At 47.9% G+C, this 15,597-nt stretch overlaps 1 protein-coding gene across 2 annotated transcripts in view; it reads right to left on the reverse strand.

The window, feature by feature from the left end:
* LOC147098010 (bifunctional methylenetetrahydrofolate dehydrogenase/cyclohydrolase, mitochondrial-like) overlaps window positions 1-14,995 on the reverse strand; it is a 41,781-nt gene extending 26,786 nt beyond the window's left edge. Inside the window, exons 1-2 of one of the 2 annotated variants that reach the window (XM_085971202.1) lie at window positions 14,855-14,995; window positions 4,038-4,222 (exon numbers count right to left, since the gene is read on the reverse strand). In XM_085971202.1, coding sequence (XP_085827328.1) covers window positions 4,038-4,222; window positions 14,855-14,937 — 268 coding nt within the window. In that variant the 5' untranslated portion in view covers window positions 14,938-14,995. Of the gene's footprint in view, window positions 1-4,037; window positions 4,223-5,799; window positions 5,967-14,854 lie in introns of those variants that run through there. The other variant, XM_085971203.1, reaches the window with a different exon arrangement.
* Window positions 14,996-15,597: the final 602 nt, after the last annotated feature.

The raw sequence follows: 15,597 nt of genomic DNA on the forward strand, positions 1-15,597 counted from the left end.
CTGAAGAAGGAAGCTGTAGACTGCAGGAAGATATCAATAAATTGGTCAGGTGGGCAGAACAGTGGCAAATGGAATTCAATCCGGAGGAGAAGTGTGAGGTAGTGCATTTGGGGAGGGCTAACAAGGAAAGGGAATACACATTAAATGGTAGGAAACTGAATAGTGTAGAGGAACAAAGGGACCTTGGAGTGCATGTCCACAGATCCCTGAAGGTAGCAGGCCAAGTAGATAAGGTGGTTAAGAAGGCATACGGAATGCTTGTATTCTATGCCACGGCTAATAAAGGCAAGAGCGGGGGGGGGGGGGGGGGGGTGTTATGCTTCAACTGTATAAAACACTAGTTAGGCCTCAGCTAGAGTACTGCGTGCAATTCTGGTCACCACATTACAGGAAAGACGTGATTGCACTAGAGAGGGGGCAGAGGAGATTTACAAAGATGTTGCCGGGAGTAGAGAATCTTAGCTATGAGGAAAGACTGGATAGGCTGGGTCTGTTTTCCTTGGAACAGAGGAGGCTGTTAAGTCTGTGGGTTCCAACATCCTTTGCTTAGCTTCTTTCAGTTTCACCCCTATAAGCTCCTCTTGCAACATGGCCACATTATTCTCATCAGGTAAAGAAGCGTTTCTCTTTTCCATGTCCAAGATTTGTTTCTGCATCTCCTTAAGAGCACCCTGTGATTCAACTTCTTTTAACTTTGCCTGCACTAGCTCCATCTCTAATTGCAGAACAAAACCCTCAGTGCAGCGTGATTTGCCCTTCTGCTGTATCTCTAGATCATGCAAATATTCTAACCCCTGAACATCATCAGGGAGATGTGATCGGTAATTGGTCACGATGGCTCTATGGTCGCTCTCTGCTTGAGCCAGTAGGTTCTGTTGTCTTTCCAGACTCTCCCATTCGGTGTCATAGAACTTTTTCATTGTTTTCATCTCTTGTACGAGGCAGTAACTTAATTGTTCTAATTGTTGTTGTACTTTGAAATAGCGTTGAGTTCGAGCCCGGTGTTCCTCCGTAATGCATATGTCTGTAGCTTGAACAGACTCAGAATTCTCTGTCTTTATGCACGCCATCGATTTTCCAACCTTAGTCCGTGAGTTAATGTTAACCTTGTTTTTCATACATAAGCTGGACTTATCGTCTTCCGGCTCAGAGTCTGAGCTGCTTGTCTGCACCGAGTCCTCACTCGTCATTGCTTGTCGGTAGTGCCATTCCATGTCTATTTTCTTGATCCACTCCCATCCTAGAAGTGGTGGTCCTCCCTCAGGTAGTACGTACAAATTCATTCTTGGGTGTACTTTACCCCTATCTCTCACCTTGACTCTTATTTTCCCCATGGGGTATACGCGATGCCCCGTGTATGTCTGTAATACGAACTTGGTATTTCTTAAGGGTATGTGAGAGAATAGTCGGTGGTAGTCCTTTTGGTTGATGACTGATACAGCTGATCCCGTGTCCAGCTCCATTCGTACTTGGACTCCAGCTATTTTTAGTGTGACCCAGATCGTCTGTAGATCAGTTACTTTACCCACATTGTGGATTCTCAGACTATCCAACTCCTGGCTGTTTGGGTCTGAGTCTGAATTTTGTTCGTCTGAACTCTTTTCAGCCACCTGATGCACCTTGTTGTACTTTTCTTGTGGTGGTGGCTTCCTTTGTTTGTTGGTCTTCTTTCTGGACCTGCATACCTTCGCGATGTGACCCAGTTTGCCACATTTCCTGCACTCTTGATTCTTAAACCAGCACTGATTCTGGTCGTGCGTTGTCTTTCCACAACGGTAGCATTTGGAAATGCTTGCAGTCACTTGGTCCACCCCGAGTGCCGCCGCCTTTAGCTGCATTTCCGCCGTTCCTTTCACTGCGGCTTCGTGCGATGAAGCTATGAGGACAGCCCTGTCCAGTGTGAGGTCGTTTTCCTCCAGGAGTCGCTTCTGCGTTCCTTCTTTGGCCAAGCCGCATACGAACTTGTCCCGCAGCGCCTCTGTCAAATTCCCTCCAAGCTGGCAGTATTTCGCTAGCTTACGCAGTTCGACTAAGTATTCCGCATTGCTTTCATCTTGCCTCTGGGTTCTGGCGTAAAATTTAAATCGTTCAGCCAGTATCAACGGTGTGGGGTTCAAGTGATCCTTCAGCACTGCTACGATCTCTTCGAAGGTCTGGTCCACTGGTTTAACTGGTGCTATTAGATGTTTCAAGAGCCCGTATGTTTTTGCTCCCATCGAATTTAACAAAGTTATTGCCTTGTCGTATATGGCTACGCAATATATTCCTATGCGTTCCCCATACGTGGCCCTGTCTTCTATTTCAGCATTAAAATCATTAATATTTCCTCGCTTAGGCATCTTCTTCTCTTTCCGAGAACAGCACAAGTATTTCTTTACTTATTATTAATTTTCTTCTCTTCTTGAGAACACCACAAGTATTGCTTTACTTATTTCTTGTTTCTGAAAATTCTAATTAATTTTCTAAGATGGCGGTTTCCCGCTTCTGCCTTCTTCCCCAGCGGTTTTCCCGCGAAAAATGGCGGCTTTCCCGCGCTTCTCGCTCTCCCCGCCCACTTCAATGGCGGTTTTCCCGCGCTTGACGGTCTTCACCCGTCCCCCGACACTGTCTTTCAGCCCGAGTGCGGCCCTTATCAGCGGATGCGATCGATGGCCCGGCTGCGCCTCGCACTTGAAAGCGGCCCCCGGCCTCTGGCTCACCCGCTCGCGCGGCTCTTGCTCGCTCCCTCCCGGGCTCTGGCTTACCCGCTCGCGCGTTTCACCGCGGCTCTTATCAGGGATTGCGATCGCCCTTATCTCCCGATCGGTGGCCCTGTCTTTGCAGCCAACGCTGCGGCTTACCCACGAGGTTATGGAGGCTTCAGGGTCCTAATGCCTGTCGCTTCCAGACTGGTGAGGATTGAAACCTCTCTTCAACGTCCTGTCTTCGGACGAAGCCGCCGTGGAACAACTGCCGCAGGGTTCGAATCCTGACTCGTCGCCAATGTTAAGTCTGTGGGTTGTATTATAAATAATCACAGACTCCACTGTTAACAAAATAAAACACGTCTTTACTATTCAGAGGCTCGGGCAATTCTGCCCTAGTTAACGTATCACAACCCTTATATACTGGTGTGGTCACTATCGGTATTACAGTATACATGAGCCAATAGATAGTGCCACCCTAAAGTAGTGCTCTTAAAGGCGAACGGTTACATTCTATAGTTCCCTTAAAGGTAAATGGTTACATACACAACAGAGGCTGAGGGGAGACCTTATTGAGGTGTATAAAATTATGAGGGGCCTAGATAAAGTGGATAGAAAGGACCTATTTCCCTTAGCAGAGGGGTCAAAAACCAAGGGGCACAGATTTAAAGTAATTGGTGGAAGGTTTAGAGGGGATTGGAGGGGAAATTTCTTCACCCAGAGGGTTGTGGGGGTCTGGAACTCACTGCCTGAAAGGGTGGTAGAGGCAGGAACCCTCACCACATTTAAAAAGTACTTGGATGTGCACTTGGGATGCTCTAACCTGCAGGGCTACGGACCAAGAGCTGGGAAGTGGGATTAGGCTGGATAGCTCTTTGTTGGCCGGCGCGGACACGATGGGCCGAAATGGCCTCCTTCCGTGCTGTAACTTTCTACGATTCTTTCTATGATTCACATATTCTACCTCTCAAAAGCTGTGAGCCGAAGGGAGCTATGGTTTTCTTGCTGGCACGATTTGCCATGCAAGTCCATTTCAGGAACAACGCAAATGACATTAGCTCTTCAAATGCCCTGGCAATACCCCTTCTCGGTCTTTGACTTGCTGGAAACAAGGAAGCCGATTCCAAATCAGCAGCACAAGTATGTAAACTGCAGGGTCCCTGATAATCGACTTATATTGCAACAAAAAGATGGGATTTCTGCATGGCCTAAGTAAAACATAGAACAGAAAAGTCTCACGTTCAATTGATGCACTGAAAACGAAGTAAAATGAGTCCTTTCAACATTGGCACTCCACGACACACAGGCATTGGCTACGCGAATAAAATGGAGGCAATGCAGCGAGATCCATACCTACATCAGCAGCAGCTTTGGTTTTGTTTTTCACATAGGAATGATTGGCTGGGTTGTCTCCGACCAGGACAACACTGAGATGTGGTCTCCTGTTCCCATTGGCAACCCAGCTCTCCACGTCGAGCTTGGCCTCTCCTCGGATCTGCCTCGCAAGCCTTCTTCCACAGATGACCACCGCCTCGGTTCTGGAATTAAAAAAAAGAGGCCAAGGAAATGTGACAGGTGGGAGGACAGCCGTGCTCAAATTAAAACTGAAGGCAAGAAGTTCAGGCCTTCCTTTCACTTAAAGAAGATCTTAAATTGGGATCTCCAAGCCTGAAGTTTAGCCAAACATCTAAGATATCGGAAATAACAACAGAAAACGCTGGAAAAAACTCAGCAGGCCAGGCAGCATCGGTGGAGAGAGAAACAGAGTTAACGTTTCAGGTCGGTGACCTTTCGTCAGAACTGGAAAAAAAAGCAGGAAATGGAAAGCAAGTTTAGGGGCTGGGAAAAGGGATGAAAGAACAAAAGGGAAGGTCAGTGATAGGATAGAAAGCAGGAGAGGTGAAGAGACATTGAGAGATACTCAAGGCGAGAGGAGATGGTAATGGGACAGGTTAAAAAACAAAGGATGGCTCTAGATGAAGTGTGAATTGCACTGGCAGAATGAAGGACAGCTGCCATGTGGGAGGGAAGAAAAAAATGGGGGGGCCAAACAAAAAGTGTGGATAAAAAAGTGATGGGGCCGAGGTTATGATCTGAAATTGTTGAACTCTATGTTGAGTCCAGAGGGCTGTAAAGGGTCTAATCGGAAGAGGAGGTGCTGTTCCTCCAGATCTAAGATATTGGTGTCATCTTAGAAATCTTGCATCACCCTCCCAAGGCCATTTACAGAATGAAGCACAGGCCTAGGGCTGATGAGCAGCCATAGAACCATGCATTGTGCAGGATAGCAAAATACTGCGGATGTTGGAAATCCGAAATAACAGAAAATGCTGGAAAAACTCAGGTGGTCAGGCAACATCCGTGGACAGAAATTTGAGTTGACGTTTCGGGTCGAACCCTTCTTCAAAATCCCACAGTCCCGCTCTTTACCCATAGCCTTCTTCGGTTTATCCAATTTCCCCACCCCCGAGAAGATGCAACAGTGTCTGCCTCAAACAATTCCTGTAACAAAGCATTCCATACTCCAGGCAATCCTCAAGGTGAAATAATTTCTCCAAACCTTTCCCCTCATCCTCAAGTCACTGACTCCCCAACCAGAGGCAATAGTCCTTCGCTATTCACACTACTGAAACCCTTCAGGATATAAAAATCCTAATAAAATCGCCTCCTAGCTTTCTCCGCTCTAATGGAAATCTTACAAACAGCTCAGGCACTTTCCTCATAACTACAGCTTGCCATCCCTCCTAAAATCAGCAATGCTGTATACATTATAACACACAAGATTCCAGAGTCAAAGGAACAGAAATCTTGGCGGGGTGATGGGTCTGTAGGGCTAGGAGGTTCGAGAGATCAGGAGGTGCACGGCCATGAGGGTATTTGAATACAAGGATGGCAATTTTAAATTATAGGCATTGGGGACCAGGAGCCAATGTAGGTTAGCGAAAAGAGGAGCAACAAGTGAGCGGGACAGGGTATGGGCCGTGTAAGGGATAATCCTTAGCCGATTTAATAAGAGGTTTGAAAAGCTAGGGACAGTAATATCTCTGACAATTAATTATCGTTTCAAAACAGTCATCTTAAGACTACATAGGGAGCAGTACACGCAAAGCAGTACCTGTAAAGAACTCCGAGAATCACGTCCGGGCCGTTCACAGTACCTCGCCTTTTAAAAAAGGTAGCTGAAGTTCCAAACAGCACTACTTCGAAGAAGAACAGGGGGGTCAGTGGATCCCGGTGTCCCGGCCAATATTGTCCCTCAATTAACATCATAAACAGATTATCTGATCATTATCACAATGCTGTTTGTGGGAGCTTGCTGTGCACAAATTGGTGGCCGCGTTTCCTACATTACAGCAGCAGCGGCAGTGCGGACCTGGGAGGAGCGGCGAGGCAATGGCAGCAGCGGTACCAACTCAGCACCGGCAGAATTTTCAAAGAGTGACGTCAGAAGTCAAAAGTGACGTCGGCACAAGGGGCGGGAGCCGATTGGCGAGTATCTGGTAAGTGTTTTTACTCAGCTTTCTTAAAGTTTTTAAGTTTATTCCAGCTAGGTTAGTAAATTAGAGGTATGACAGGGCAGCTCACACCCGTGGAATGCACATCCTGTGCCACATGGGAAGTTCTGGACACCTCCCGTGGTCTGAACGGCCACATGTGCGGGAAGTGTCACCACCTACAGCAGCTCGAGCACCGGGTTACGGAGCTTGAGCGGCGGCTGCAGTCACTGCTGTGCATCCGCGAGGCCGAGAGCTACATGGATAGCACGTTTCGGGAGGTGGTCACCCCGCAGCTTAAGAGTGTGCAGGCAGAGGGAATGGGTGACCGCCAGACAGAAGAGGTGGTTCAGGCAGGTAGTGCAGGAGTCCCCGGAGCCCATCTTGCTCACCAACCAGTATTCGGTGCGGAACACTGGTGAAGGCGATGGTTCCTCTGGGGAGTGCAGCCAGAGCCAAGTCCACAGCACCATGGAAGGCTCAGCTGCACAGGTGGGGGTGGGGAGGGGAAGAGGAGAGGGAGAGCAATAGCGATAGGGGATTCAATAGTTAGGGGGGCAGACAGGCGTTTCTGCGGCCGCAGACGTGACTCCAGGTTGGTATGTTGCCTCCCTGGTTCCAGGGTCAAGAATGTCACTGAACAGCTGCAGGGCTTTCTGAGGGGGGAGGGTGAACAGCCAGAGGTCGTGGCCCATGTCGGTACCAATGACATAGGTAGGAAGAGGGATGAGGTCCTGCAGGCAGAGTTTAGGGAGCTAGGAAAGAGGTTAAAAAGCAGGACCTCAAAAGGTCGTAATCTCCAGATTACTACCAGTGCCACATGCTAGTGAGTTCAGAAATAGGAAGATAGAGCAAATGAATGTGTGGCTAGAGAGATGGTGTAGGAGGGAGGGCTTTAGATTCCTGAGGAATTGGAACCGTTTCTGGGGGAGGTAGGACCTCTACAAGCCAGACGGGTTGCACCCCAATGGGAACGGGACCAATATCCTCATGGGAGGGTTTGCTAGTGCTGTTGGGGAGGGTTTAAACTAGCTTGGCAGGGGGATGGGAACCCAAGTATAGAGTCAATAAGGAGGGAAGAAAAACTGGAATTGGAAAACAAAAACATAGAAAGTAAATTGGAAGGACAGAGGAATAAAGGGCTAGATAGTAGTCAACAAGGAGGTTTGCTTGTACTAAATGGTATATACTTCAATGCAAGGAGTATAGCGAACAAGGCAGATGAGCTGAGGGCACAGGTAGATACTTGGGACGATGATATTATAGCTATTACAGAGATGTGGCTGAAAGAGGGGCAGGTATGGCAGCTCAACAATCCTGGTTACAGGATTTTCGACGGGATAGAGAGGGAGGTTAAAAGGGAGAGGGGGTCGCGGTGTTGATTAAAGAAACTATTACAGTTGTGTGGAGGGATCATCAAACGAGGCCAAATGGGACGAATTGAAAAACTAAAAAAGGGGCAATCACACTGCTGGGAGCGTGCTTTAGCGCAGTCAAGTCCATCTACGGCCCAAGCACCCAAGGTCCTACCCCACTGCGGGCCAAGAACGGAGAGGTACTCATCAAGGACAGAGAGGCAGTCAGTGCCTGCTGGAAGGAGCACTTTGAAGATCTCCTTAACCGAGACTCTGTCTTCGATGCGAGTGTCCTCAACTCCATCCCGCAGCATGCTACCCGCCACCATCTCATCACAACCCCAGCCCAGCATGAGGTTGAAAAGGTCATCTGAAAACTGAAGAACAAGGAGGCCGCAGGAGCAGATGGAATCCCCGCCAAGGCACTAAAGCATGGCGGAAAAGCACTACTGGTGCGAATTCATTAACTCATTTCTCTTATCTGGAAGGAGGAGAGCATGCCAGGGGATCTCAGAGACGCCGTAATTGTGACCATCTTCAAGAAAGGTGACAAGTCCGATTGCGGTAATTACAGAGGAGTTTCTCTGCTGTCTGCCACAGGGAAAGTCATCGCAAGAATCCTCCTCAATCACCTTCTCCCAGTGGCTGAAGAGCTCCTCCCAGAGTCGCAATGCGGATTCTGCCCACTAAGGGGCACAATGGACATGATCTTCACCGCACTTCAATTACAAGAGAAATGCAGGGAACAGCACCAACTGCAGTACATGGCCTTCTTTGATCTCAAAGACCTTCAACACGGTCAACCATGAGGGATTATGGAGTGTCCTCCTCAAATTCGGCTGCCCTCAAAAGTTTGTCACCATCCTCCGCCTGCTTCACGACGACATGCAAGCAGTGATCCTGACCAACAGTTCCACCACAGACCCAATCCACGTACGAACCAGGGTCATCGCACCAACGCTCTTCTCGATCTTCCTTGCTGCAATGCTCCATCTCACACTCAGTAAGCTCCCCGCTGGATAGCTTTGTCGGCCGGTGCGGACATGGGCCGAAATGGCCTCCTTCCATGCTGTAACTTTCTATGATTACAACAGTGACCACACTTCAAAAAGTACTTCACTGGCCGTAAAGTGCTTTGGGATGACGAGGTCGTGAAAGGCGCTATATAAATGCAAGCCTTTCTTTCTAACTGAGTTTTGCTTTATATTTCTCTCTTTACAGGAAACTCTATTATCCGGCACCAACGGGACCGGTGTGGTGCCGGTTTATTAAAAAGTCCGGATTACAGAGAAGTATAGTTAGAAGGTACGAGAGCTGTATAACTCTGACTCTATATATGGGATTAGATTAGACAGGGCGTGATGGCCGGCGCGGACACGATGGGCCTCTATCCGTGCTGTATAACTCTGACTATGACTCTAGCTCCGTACACAGCAACAAATCCAGGCTTCCCTGTTGCTTAGCAACATGTGCAGAAACTCTGGCCACAGACCAAGCATCCCTGTTGCTTAGCAATAAGTGCACGAACCCCAGTTACACAGCCACAGATCCAGGAACTGCCACTAATATGAAGTAAAACTTACCTGAACCTACTCCTGAATTTTGCTGGTTAACAGAGATTTCCAGTTATTTAGGTGCCGGTTAAAAGACAGTTTCCTGTACTATTTAAAAAAAAATTTAAAAATCATACATTGTCCAATTCTCGCAGAGTTTAACCTTGTTGGGTGTTTTATGACCCACAGGTCATCTAACAGATTGCTGAACACATACAACCTTCAGGCATATCCTATCCCATTGTCTAAATTTTCATCTTTCGCCAATGCCATTGTAATGAAAAAAGAGAAGATCTGCAAGCATACAGTTTAAACCAATTCGGCCTACTTATGTGGTTTAACCAGAATTGCTGCATTAGCTGTATCCCAATTCAGTTCTCACATTACAACAGTGACTCCACTTCAAAAATCCTTCGTTGACTGTAAAGCGTTTTGAGACGTCCGGTGGTCGTGAAAGGCGCTATATAAATGCAAGTCTTTCTTTCTTTCCACCCGATCAGACTTTCCCTTTTGTTCTTTCCTCCCCCCTCCCCCCTTCCCTGCCTCTGTACTTGCTTAAAAACCTGTTACATCTCTTAATTTCTTTCAGTTCTGAAAAGTCATCGACCTGGAACGTTAACTGTTTCTCTCTCTCTCTCTCTCTCTCTGGATGTTGCCTGACCCGCTGCGTGTTTCCAGCATGTTCTCTTTTTATTTCAGACTTCCGGTGTCCGCACTATTTTTCTTTTGTATTAGCGGCTCGGACTTCATTCCATATTAAAACACAATGTGCAAACATATTTTACAGGCCACAGAATTTTGCATATGGGGTTGGAAGCTCAGCTTACAGTCGAACAGCACTTGCCAGACTGCAAATAGCCTGGTTCAGCCCAAGGCAGTGATGGAATTGGTAGCAAGGGATCGGAATTTGTGGCTGGAGCCTAAACTTAGGAACATTTTAGGTGGGGGAAATTGGGATTCATCCAAGACTGGATGCTTGTCTGACCAGCACAACTGGGGATAGGTTATCAACCAATATTTACTACAAGCCCACTGACTCCCACAGCTACCTGGACTACACTTCCTCCCACCCCGCTTCCTGTAAGGACTCTATTCCATTCTCCCAGTTTCTCCGCCTCCGCCGTATCTGCTCCGACGATGCCACCTTCCACACCAGTGCTTCAGACATGTCTTCCTTTTTCCGCAACCGAGGATTCCCCTCTACCGTGGTTGACACTGCCCTCGACCATGTCAGTTCTATCTCCCACACCTCTGCCCTCACCCCTGCCCCTCCCTCCCGGAACCACGATAGGGTTCCCCTTGTCCTCACCTTTCACCCCACCAGCCTCCACATTCAACGGATCATCCTCCGGCATTTCCGCTACCTCCAAAGTGATCCCACCACCAAACGTATCTTCCCCTCCCCTCCCCTTTCAGCATTCCGCAGGGACCGCTCTCTCCGAGACACCCTAGTCCACTCCTCTATCACCCCAAACAGCCCTTCCCCTTCGCCTGGCACCTTCCCGTGCAAGCGGAGGAGATGTAACACCTGCCCCTATACCTCCCCCCTCCCCACTGTCCAGGGCCCCAAACACCCCTTCCAGGTGAAACAGCGATTTACTTGTACTTCTCGCAATCTAGTATACTGTATTCGCTGCTCACGATGCGGTCTCCTCTACATTGGGGAGACCAAACGCAGATTGGGTGACCGCTTTGCGGAACACCTCCGTTCAGTCCGTAAGGGTGACCCCGAGCTTCCGGTCGCCTGTCATTTCAATTCACCGCTCCATTCCCACTCGGACCTCACCGTCCTTGGCCTCTTGTACTGTTCCACGGAAGCTCAACGTAAACTCGAGGAACAGCACCTCATCTTCCGATTAGGCAGTCTGCAGCCTTCCGGTCTCAATATCGAGTTCAACAATTTCAGATCATAACCTCGGCCCCTATTTCATTTTCACTTATATTTTTCCACTCCTTTCCTTTCCCCCCCCCCCCTTTCCTTTTGTTTCTCTCTCACACCTGGCAGCTATCTTTTGCCCTGCCAGTACACTTTACACCTAATCACAGCCTATTACCATCTCGTCTAGCTTCTAATCTCTTTTACTTCTTTTGGTTCTTTAATTCTTTTGTCCGATCGCAGCCCTGCCTTCGATCTAGTTCCTTTTCTCTCCAGTTTTGAAGAAGGGTCAAACCCGAAACGTCAACTCAAATTTCTCTCCACGGATGTTGCCTGACTTGCTGAGTTTTTCCAGCATTTTCTAATGTTAAATGAGCACCCAGTCAACAGTCCTCTTGCTACCAGCAGCACAGACGGAGAATCACACTGGACATCACTCCTGACCTGAATCAGTCATTCATGAAAGAAAGACTTATGAAATAATACTGAGCAGCCTAAGGGTGGCGCTGTCCAGGGAGAGTATAAATACTCGGACACGGGCCCAGCTTGCGCAGGACATTCTTAACAGGAACTAGTGAAGGACACAACTAGACCTCCATGTTGTAAAACAGTTGATTAAAGCTTTGTTTAACGCTTAGACCAAGTGCCTAGTAGTTTTCTTATGTCAACTCCCTTCCACATAATGAAGATATACTCTTAATTTAATGCAGCTTAGCAACACCAAAGGATTCCCAACTCATTGAAACACAGGGGCTGCTTCACCGATAATCACATTGCCCAATAGAATCAAAGCAATAACAACACGACAGAAAATGCAATACCTGGTGTGATTCTCGGTCGGTGTGTAACTTAGTTCAAGGGCAGGGCTGTGCTGCTACAAGTGGCCTCGGCAAACCAGGTAAAGAGAAGGGAAGGGTGTCTCGGATTCCTGCTCCTGGTCTCTAGCCAATGATCTTACTGGAAAGTGCTTTTGTGGACGTAGGGCGAGAACCAGATCAAGCTTGGTTTTGACGTTCACCCACAGTGTCCACTGATCCACAGACACTCGCCGTCCAAACTCTCACATAAATAGCCACCTTTGGCAAAGGGACTTAGAGGGCTGCCAGCACACACACAAAATCTTTCTCAGCAAGTCAGGGCGTTCAAAAGAATGGGTGGGGGGGGGGGGGGGGCGGGGGGTGGAAAGAGAAATAAAATAACCCTGTGAATGGTTCGATGGGAATGAGAACATTACTCAATAAACCACAACATTGGGAAATAGAGCAACTTTCCAAAAAGCATAGCATCTAAGTTTCGGTGCCTTTTACCATGAATTGAAGCTTTTCAGGAAGCACAATAAGGAGGAGCTGGAGCAGGAAAGTCCAGCGAAGACGAACAGACACTGCAACAGATCAAAGCACGTCAACCAGTCAGAACAGAGAAACTTGACAAAACTTGTGTGGTATGGTGCTCATAATAAAGAGATTCACCCATCCATTTATTTGAAAGAATGGCTATGAAGAATTAACCCTCAGCTCACCGATTACAAATGAGTGCTGATGACTTTTGTTTAGATTGAGTGGATCGGGCTTACACTCTCGGGAGTTTAGAAGAATGAGAGGTGATCTTTGAAAGATACAAGATTCTGAAGGGGGATTGACAGGGTAGATGCTGAGGGGTTGCTTCCCCTGGCTGGAGAGTCTAGAGCTAGGGGGCACAGTCTCAGGATGAGGGGCCGGCCATTTAGGACTGAGATGAGGAGGAATTTCTTCACTCAGAGGGTTGTGAATCTTTGGAATTCTCTACCCCAGAGGGCTGTGGAGGCTGAGTCGTTGAGTATATTCAAGGCTGAGATCGATAGATCTTTGGACACTGAGGGATACGAGGATTGGGCAGGAAAGTGGAGTTGAGGTCGAAGATCAGCCATGATCTTATCGAATGGCGGAGCAGGCTCGAGGGGCCGTGTGGCCGACTCCTGCTCCTATTTCTTATGTTCTTCAGGAGTGGCAGAGTTAGAGAGAGCTGGATGAAGGTTAACTATAGATCAAGACCAGCCACCCTATTTAACTTTTCCTCACAGTTTGGACGTGTTCAATAGCCCAACATGCTGGGGTATGTAACACCAGCAACCCAAAACATGCCCCCATGTACTTATCAGCACTCATTGTTCAAACAAAATAGCCCCAAAAAAGTACCAGTTGCTCCTAGTAAATGTGTTGAAGGAACACTGCCACATCCAATGCAGTGCTGTGCTTGTTGTAATGCAGGTTTAAAATATGTACACAAATTGTAGCAAGGAAGCTTGACACAAACTCCCAAATTTACTTTTGGCACTGTACACATTAATTGTGAGCCAGTGTAAGGAGAGGGAACCAGGTACCAAACATCAATTGTTAAAATGATTCCCATTTCTGGGTGAAGGGTGTGCACGGCAGGTGAAATGGTCAAAAAAGGCCATTTGTTGTCCAAAAAAGAGAGAGCTGCAAGCGTTGATGGCAGGTTTCTGATGACCCAGCACATCACCAACCAAAAACGCTTCTCTATACATTTCAACAGTCATGATACGTACAATGAAGCGATTAGCTGGACTTAAATAGATCTCCTTGGCAGTGCAACTAGTGATTCCTGGAAACTGAAAGACAGTAACTGTCCAACCTCCTGATTTAGTATGAACAGCTGCTATTTAGAAGTGTATCTTTAAAAGCCCGTGGAGTTAAAAAGAATGGCAATTGGAGATAGTCAAATAAGCAAACTGCAAACTTCGAATAACTCTCCTAGGGAATCAGTTTTCAAGACAGGCTTTTAAGCCTTCTCAACGGAAATGTAACCAAAGGACACTGGCTAATGCAATTATTTGCTGCATACTTCTTAGCTTTTCATTCAGTACCATTTAGCAGCCATGAAACAGCCTCTTGACATTGTGCTTTCAAATACACAAAAAACCACACCCCCCACCAAGACAGAATTTTTGGACCATTCTGCCAGCGAATTGGAGCATTCAGAAAGGAAATGGACTGATCACGATGCAGATTGAAGTCGGGATCCACAAGGGATCCCGCAAGCCACGTACTGACTCCCCTCCCCCCAGCGAAGCAGGAAGAGCCGAATGGCCTGTGATTCAGACACTGCCACCAACCGATCAGCAAACCTGATGCACCTCCGAATTTAGATTACACATCTCGTGTGGTGCCAACTCGCTTTGCGGTGGCATTGCAAACACACTTGGGACGGGAGATTTCATTAGAAAGAAACAGAAAAAGAACACATTCTGAGAAACAGGACACCGAATGATCGGAAATTCGTGGGCGGAGAGCGTTGAACAATAAACAGGAAGCTGTTTAACAGTGCAGAATGCTAGTAAGATAATGGATTTTATTTAATGGATGGTTAACTTCCATTCCCCCTCCAACCAAAAAAAACACCCCCTAGAAACATTATTCACAGATCGTCTGCAGTTCTTGGAAGTCCCATTGCAATTTTTAAACTTAATAAAAGTTCTATCTTCTTCCCCTACCTAAAAATAGCCGGAATCAGAGGGTGGAAAGTTACAAATCGAAAGCATTTTATTTCCCTGGCGGCTGCAGTTGAATCGCTGGTCTGCAGACAATGAATTAAACAAAAAAAAAGCCTTTGCCTCCACCGCATGGAGAAGGGGGGGGGGGGGGGGGTGCTCTGATCGCTTTAGTGCAAGCAACTGGAGATATTTCATCATCCAGTGGCCGCCGCACGTTGGATGCTCCCCAGCTCACAGTAACAGGGAGATGTGGGTGGGGAGGGGAGGGTGACCCCCGGCAGCCCAGCCAAGGAAGGCTGGAGGGAGGGAGGGTGGGGAGAGTGGGGCTGAGGAAGGGGAGGCTGCAGACACAGACAGACAGAACAGAGAAAGATTCTTGCCACGATCCCCATTGCCTACCTCGGGACGGTGGTGTGCAGGCGGCGGTGCTGGCTGCCAGCCCTGGCCAGGAAGGTGCGGAGCGGCCCGCTGCTCAGTGCCATGCCCAGTGCGCTGCAGTCGCCCCGGAACCAAGGCTGCCCAAGTGCCGCTACCTGCCTTTTAACACGCCTTTGACGTCCGCAAGCAGCGGGTTGGTGGGTGCGGCCTCTTACCCTCAATCCCATTGGTCGGCGGAGACATGTAGCAATGCGGAGACGCCGCTGATTGGCCAAGCGCTGGTCACTCATCAGTTTCCAACTGGGTTGCCGCGCAACAAACAGACGTCACCAGCTTTGTCCCATTTCAGAACTTGTGGGCTGGGAGAGGAAACGTAAAGATCTATTTTTATTTCCTTTCCAGTTTAAAAAATAGTTTCGACCCGAAACGTCAACTCTAATTTCGCTCCACGGATGTTGCCTGGCCTGCTGAGTTTTTCCAGCATTTTCTGTTGTTATTTCGGATTTCCAGCATCTTTCAGCAGTATTTTGCTATCGTACAACGTAAAGAAAGACTTGCATTTCTATAGCGCCTTTCACGACCACCGGACGTCTCAAAGAGCTTTACAGCCCAATTAAGTACTTTTTGAAGTATTGTAATGTAGGAAACACGAAAGCCAATTTGCGCACACAGCAAGCTCCCACAAACAGCAATGTGCTAATGACCAGATAAACTGTTTTAGATGTTGATTGAGGGATAAATATTGGCCAGGACACCGGGGATAA

This window comes from Somniosus microcephalus, chromosome 30, assembly GCF_052327205.1.
Source record: "Somniosus microcephalus isolate GS21.2 chromosome 30, FLI_Smic_1.0, whole genome shotgun sequence".
NCBI lineage: Eukaryota > Metazoa > Chordata > Chondrichthyes > Squaliformes > Somniosidae > Somniosus > Somniosus microcephalus.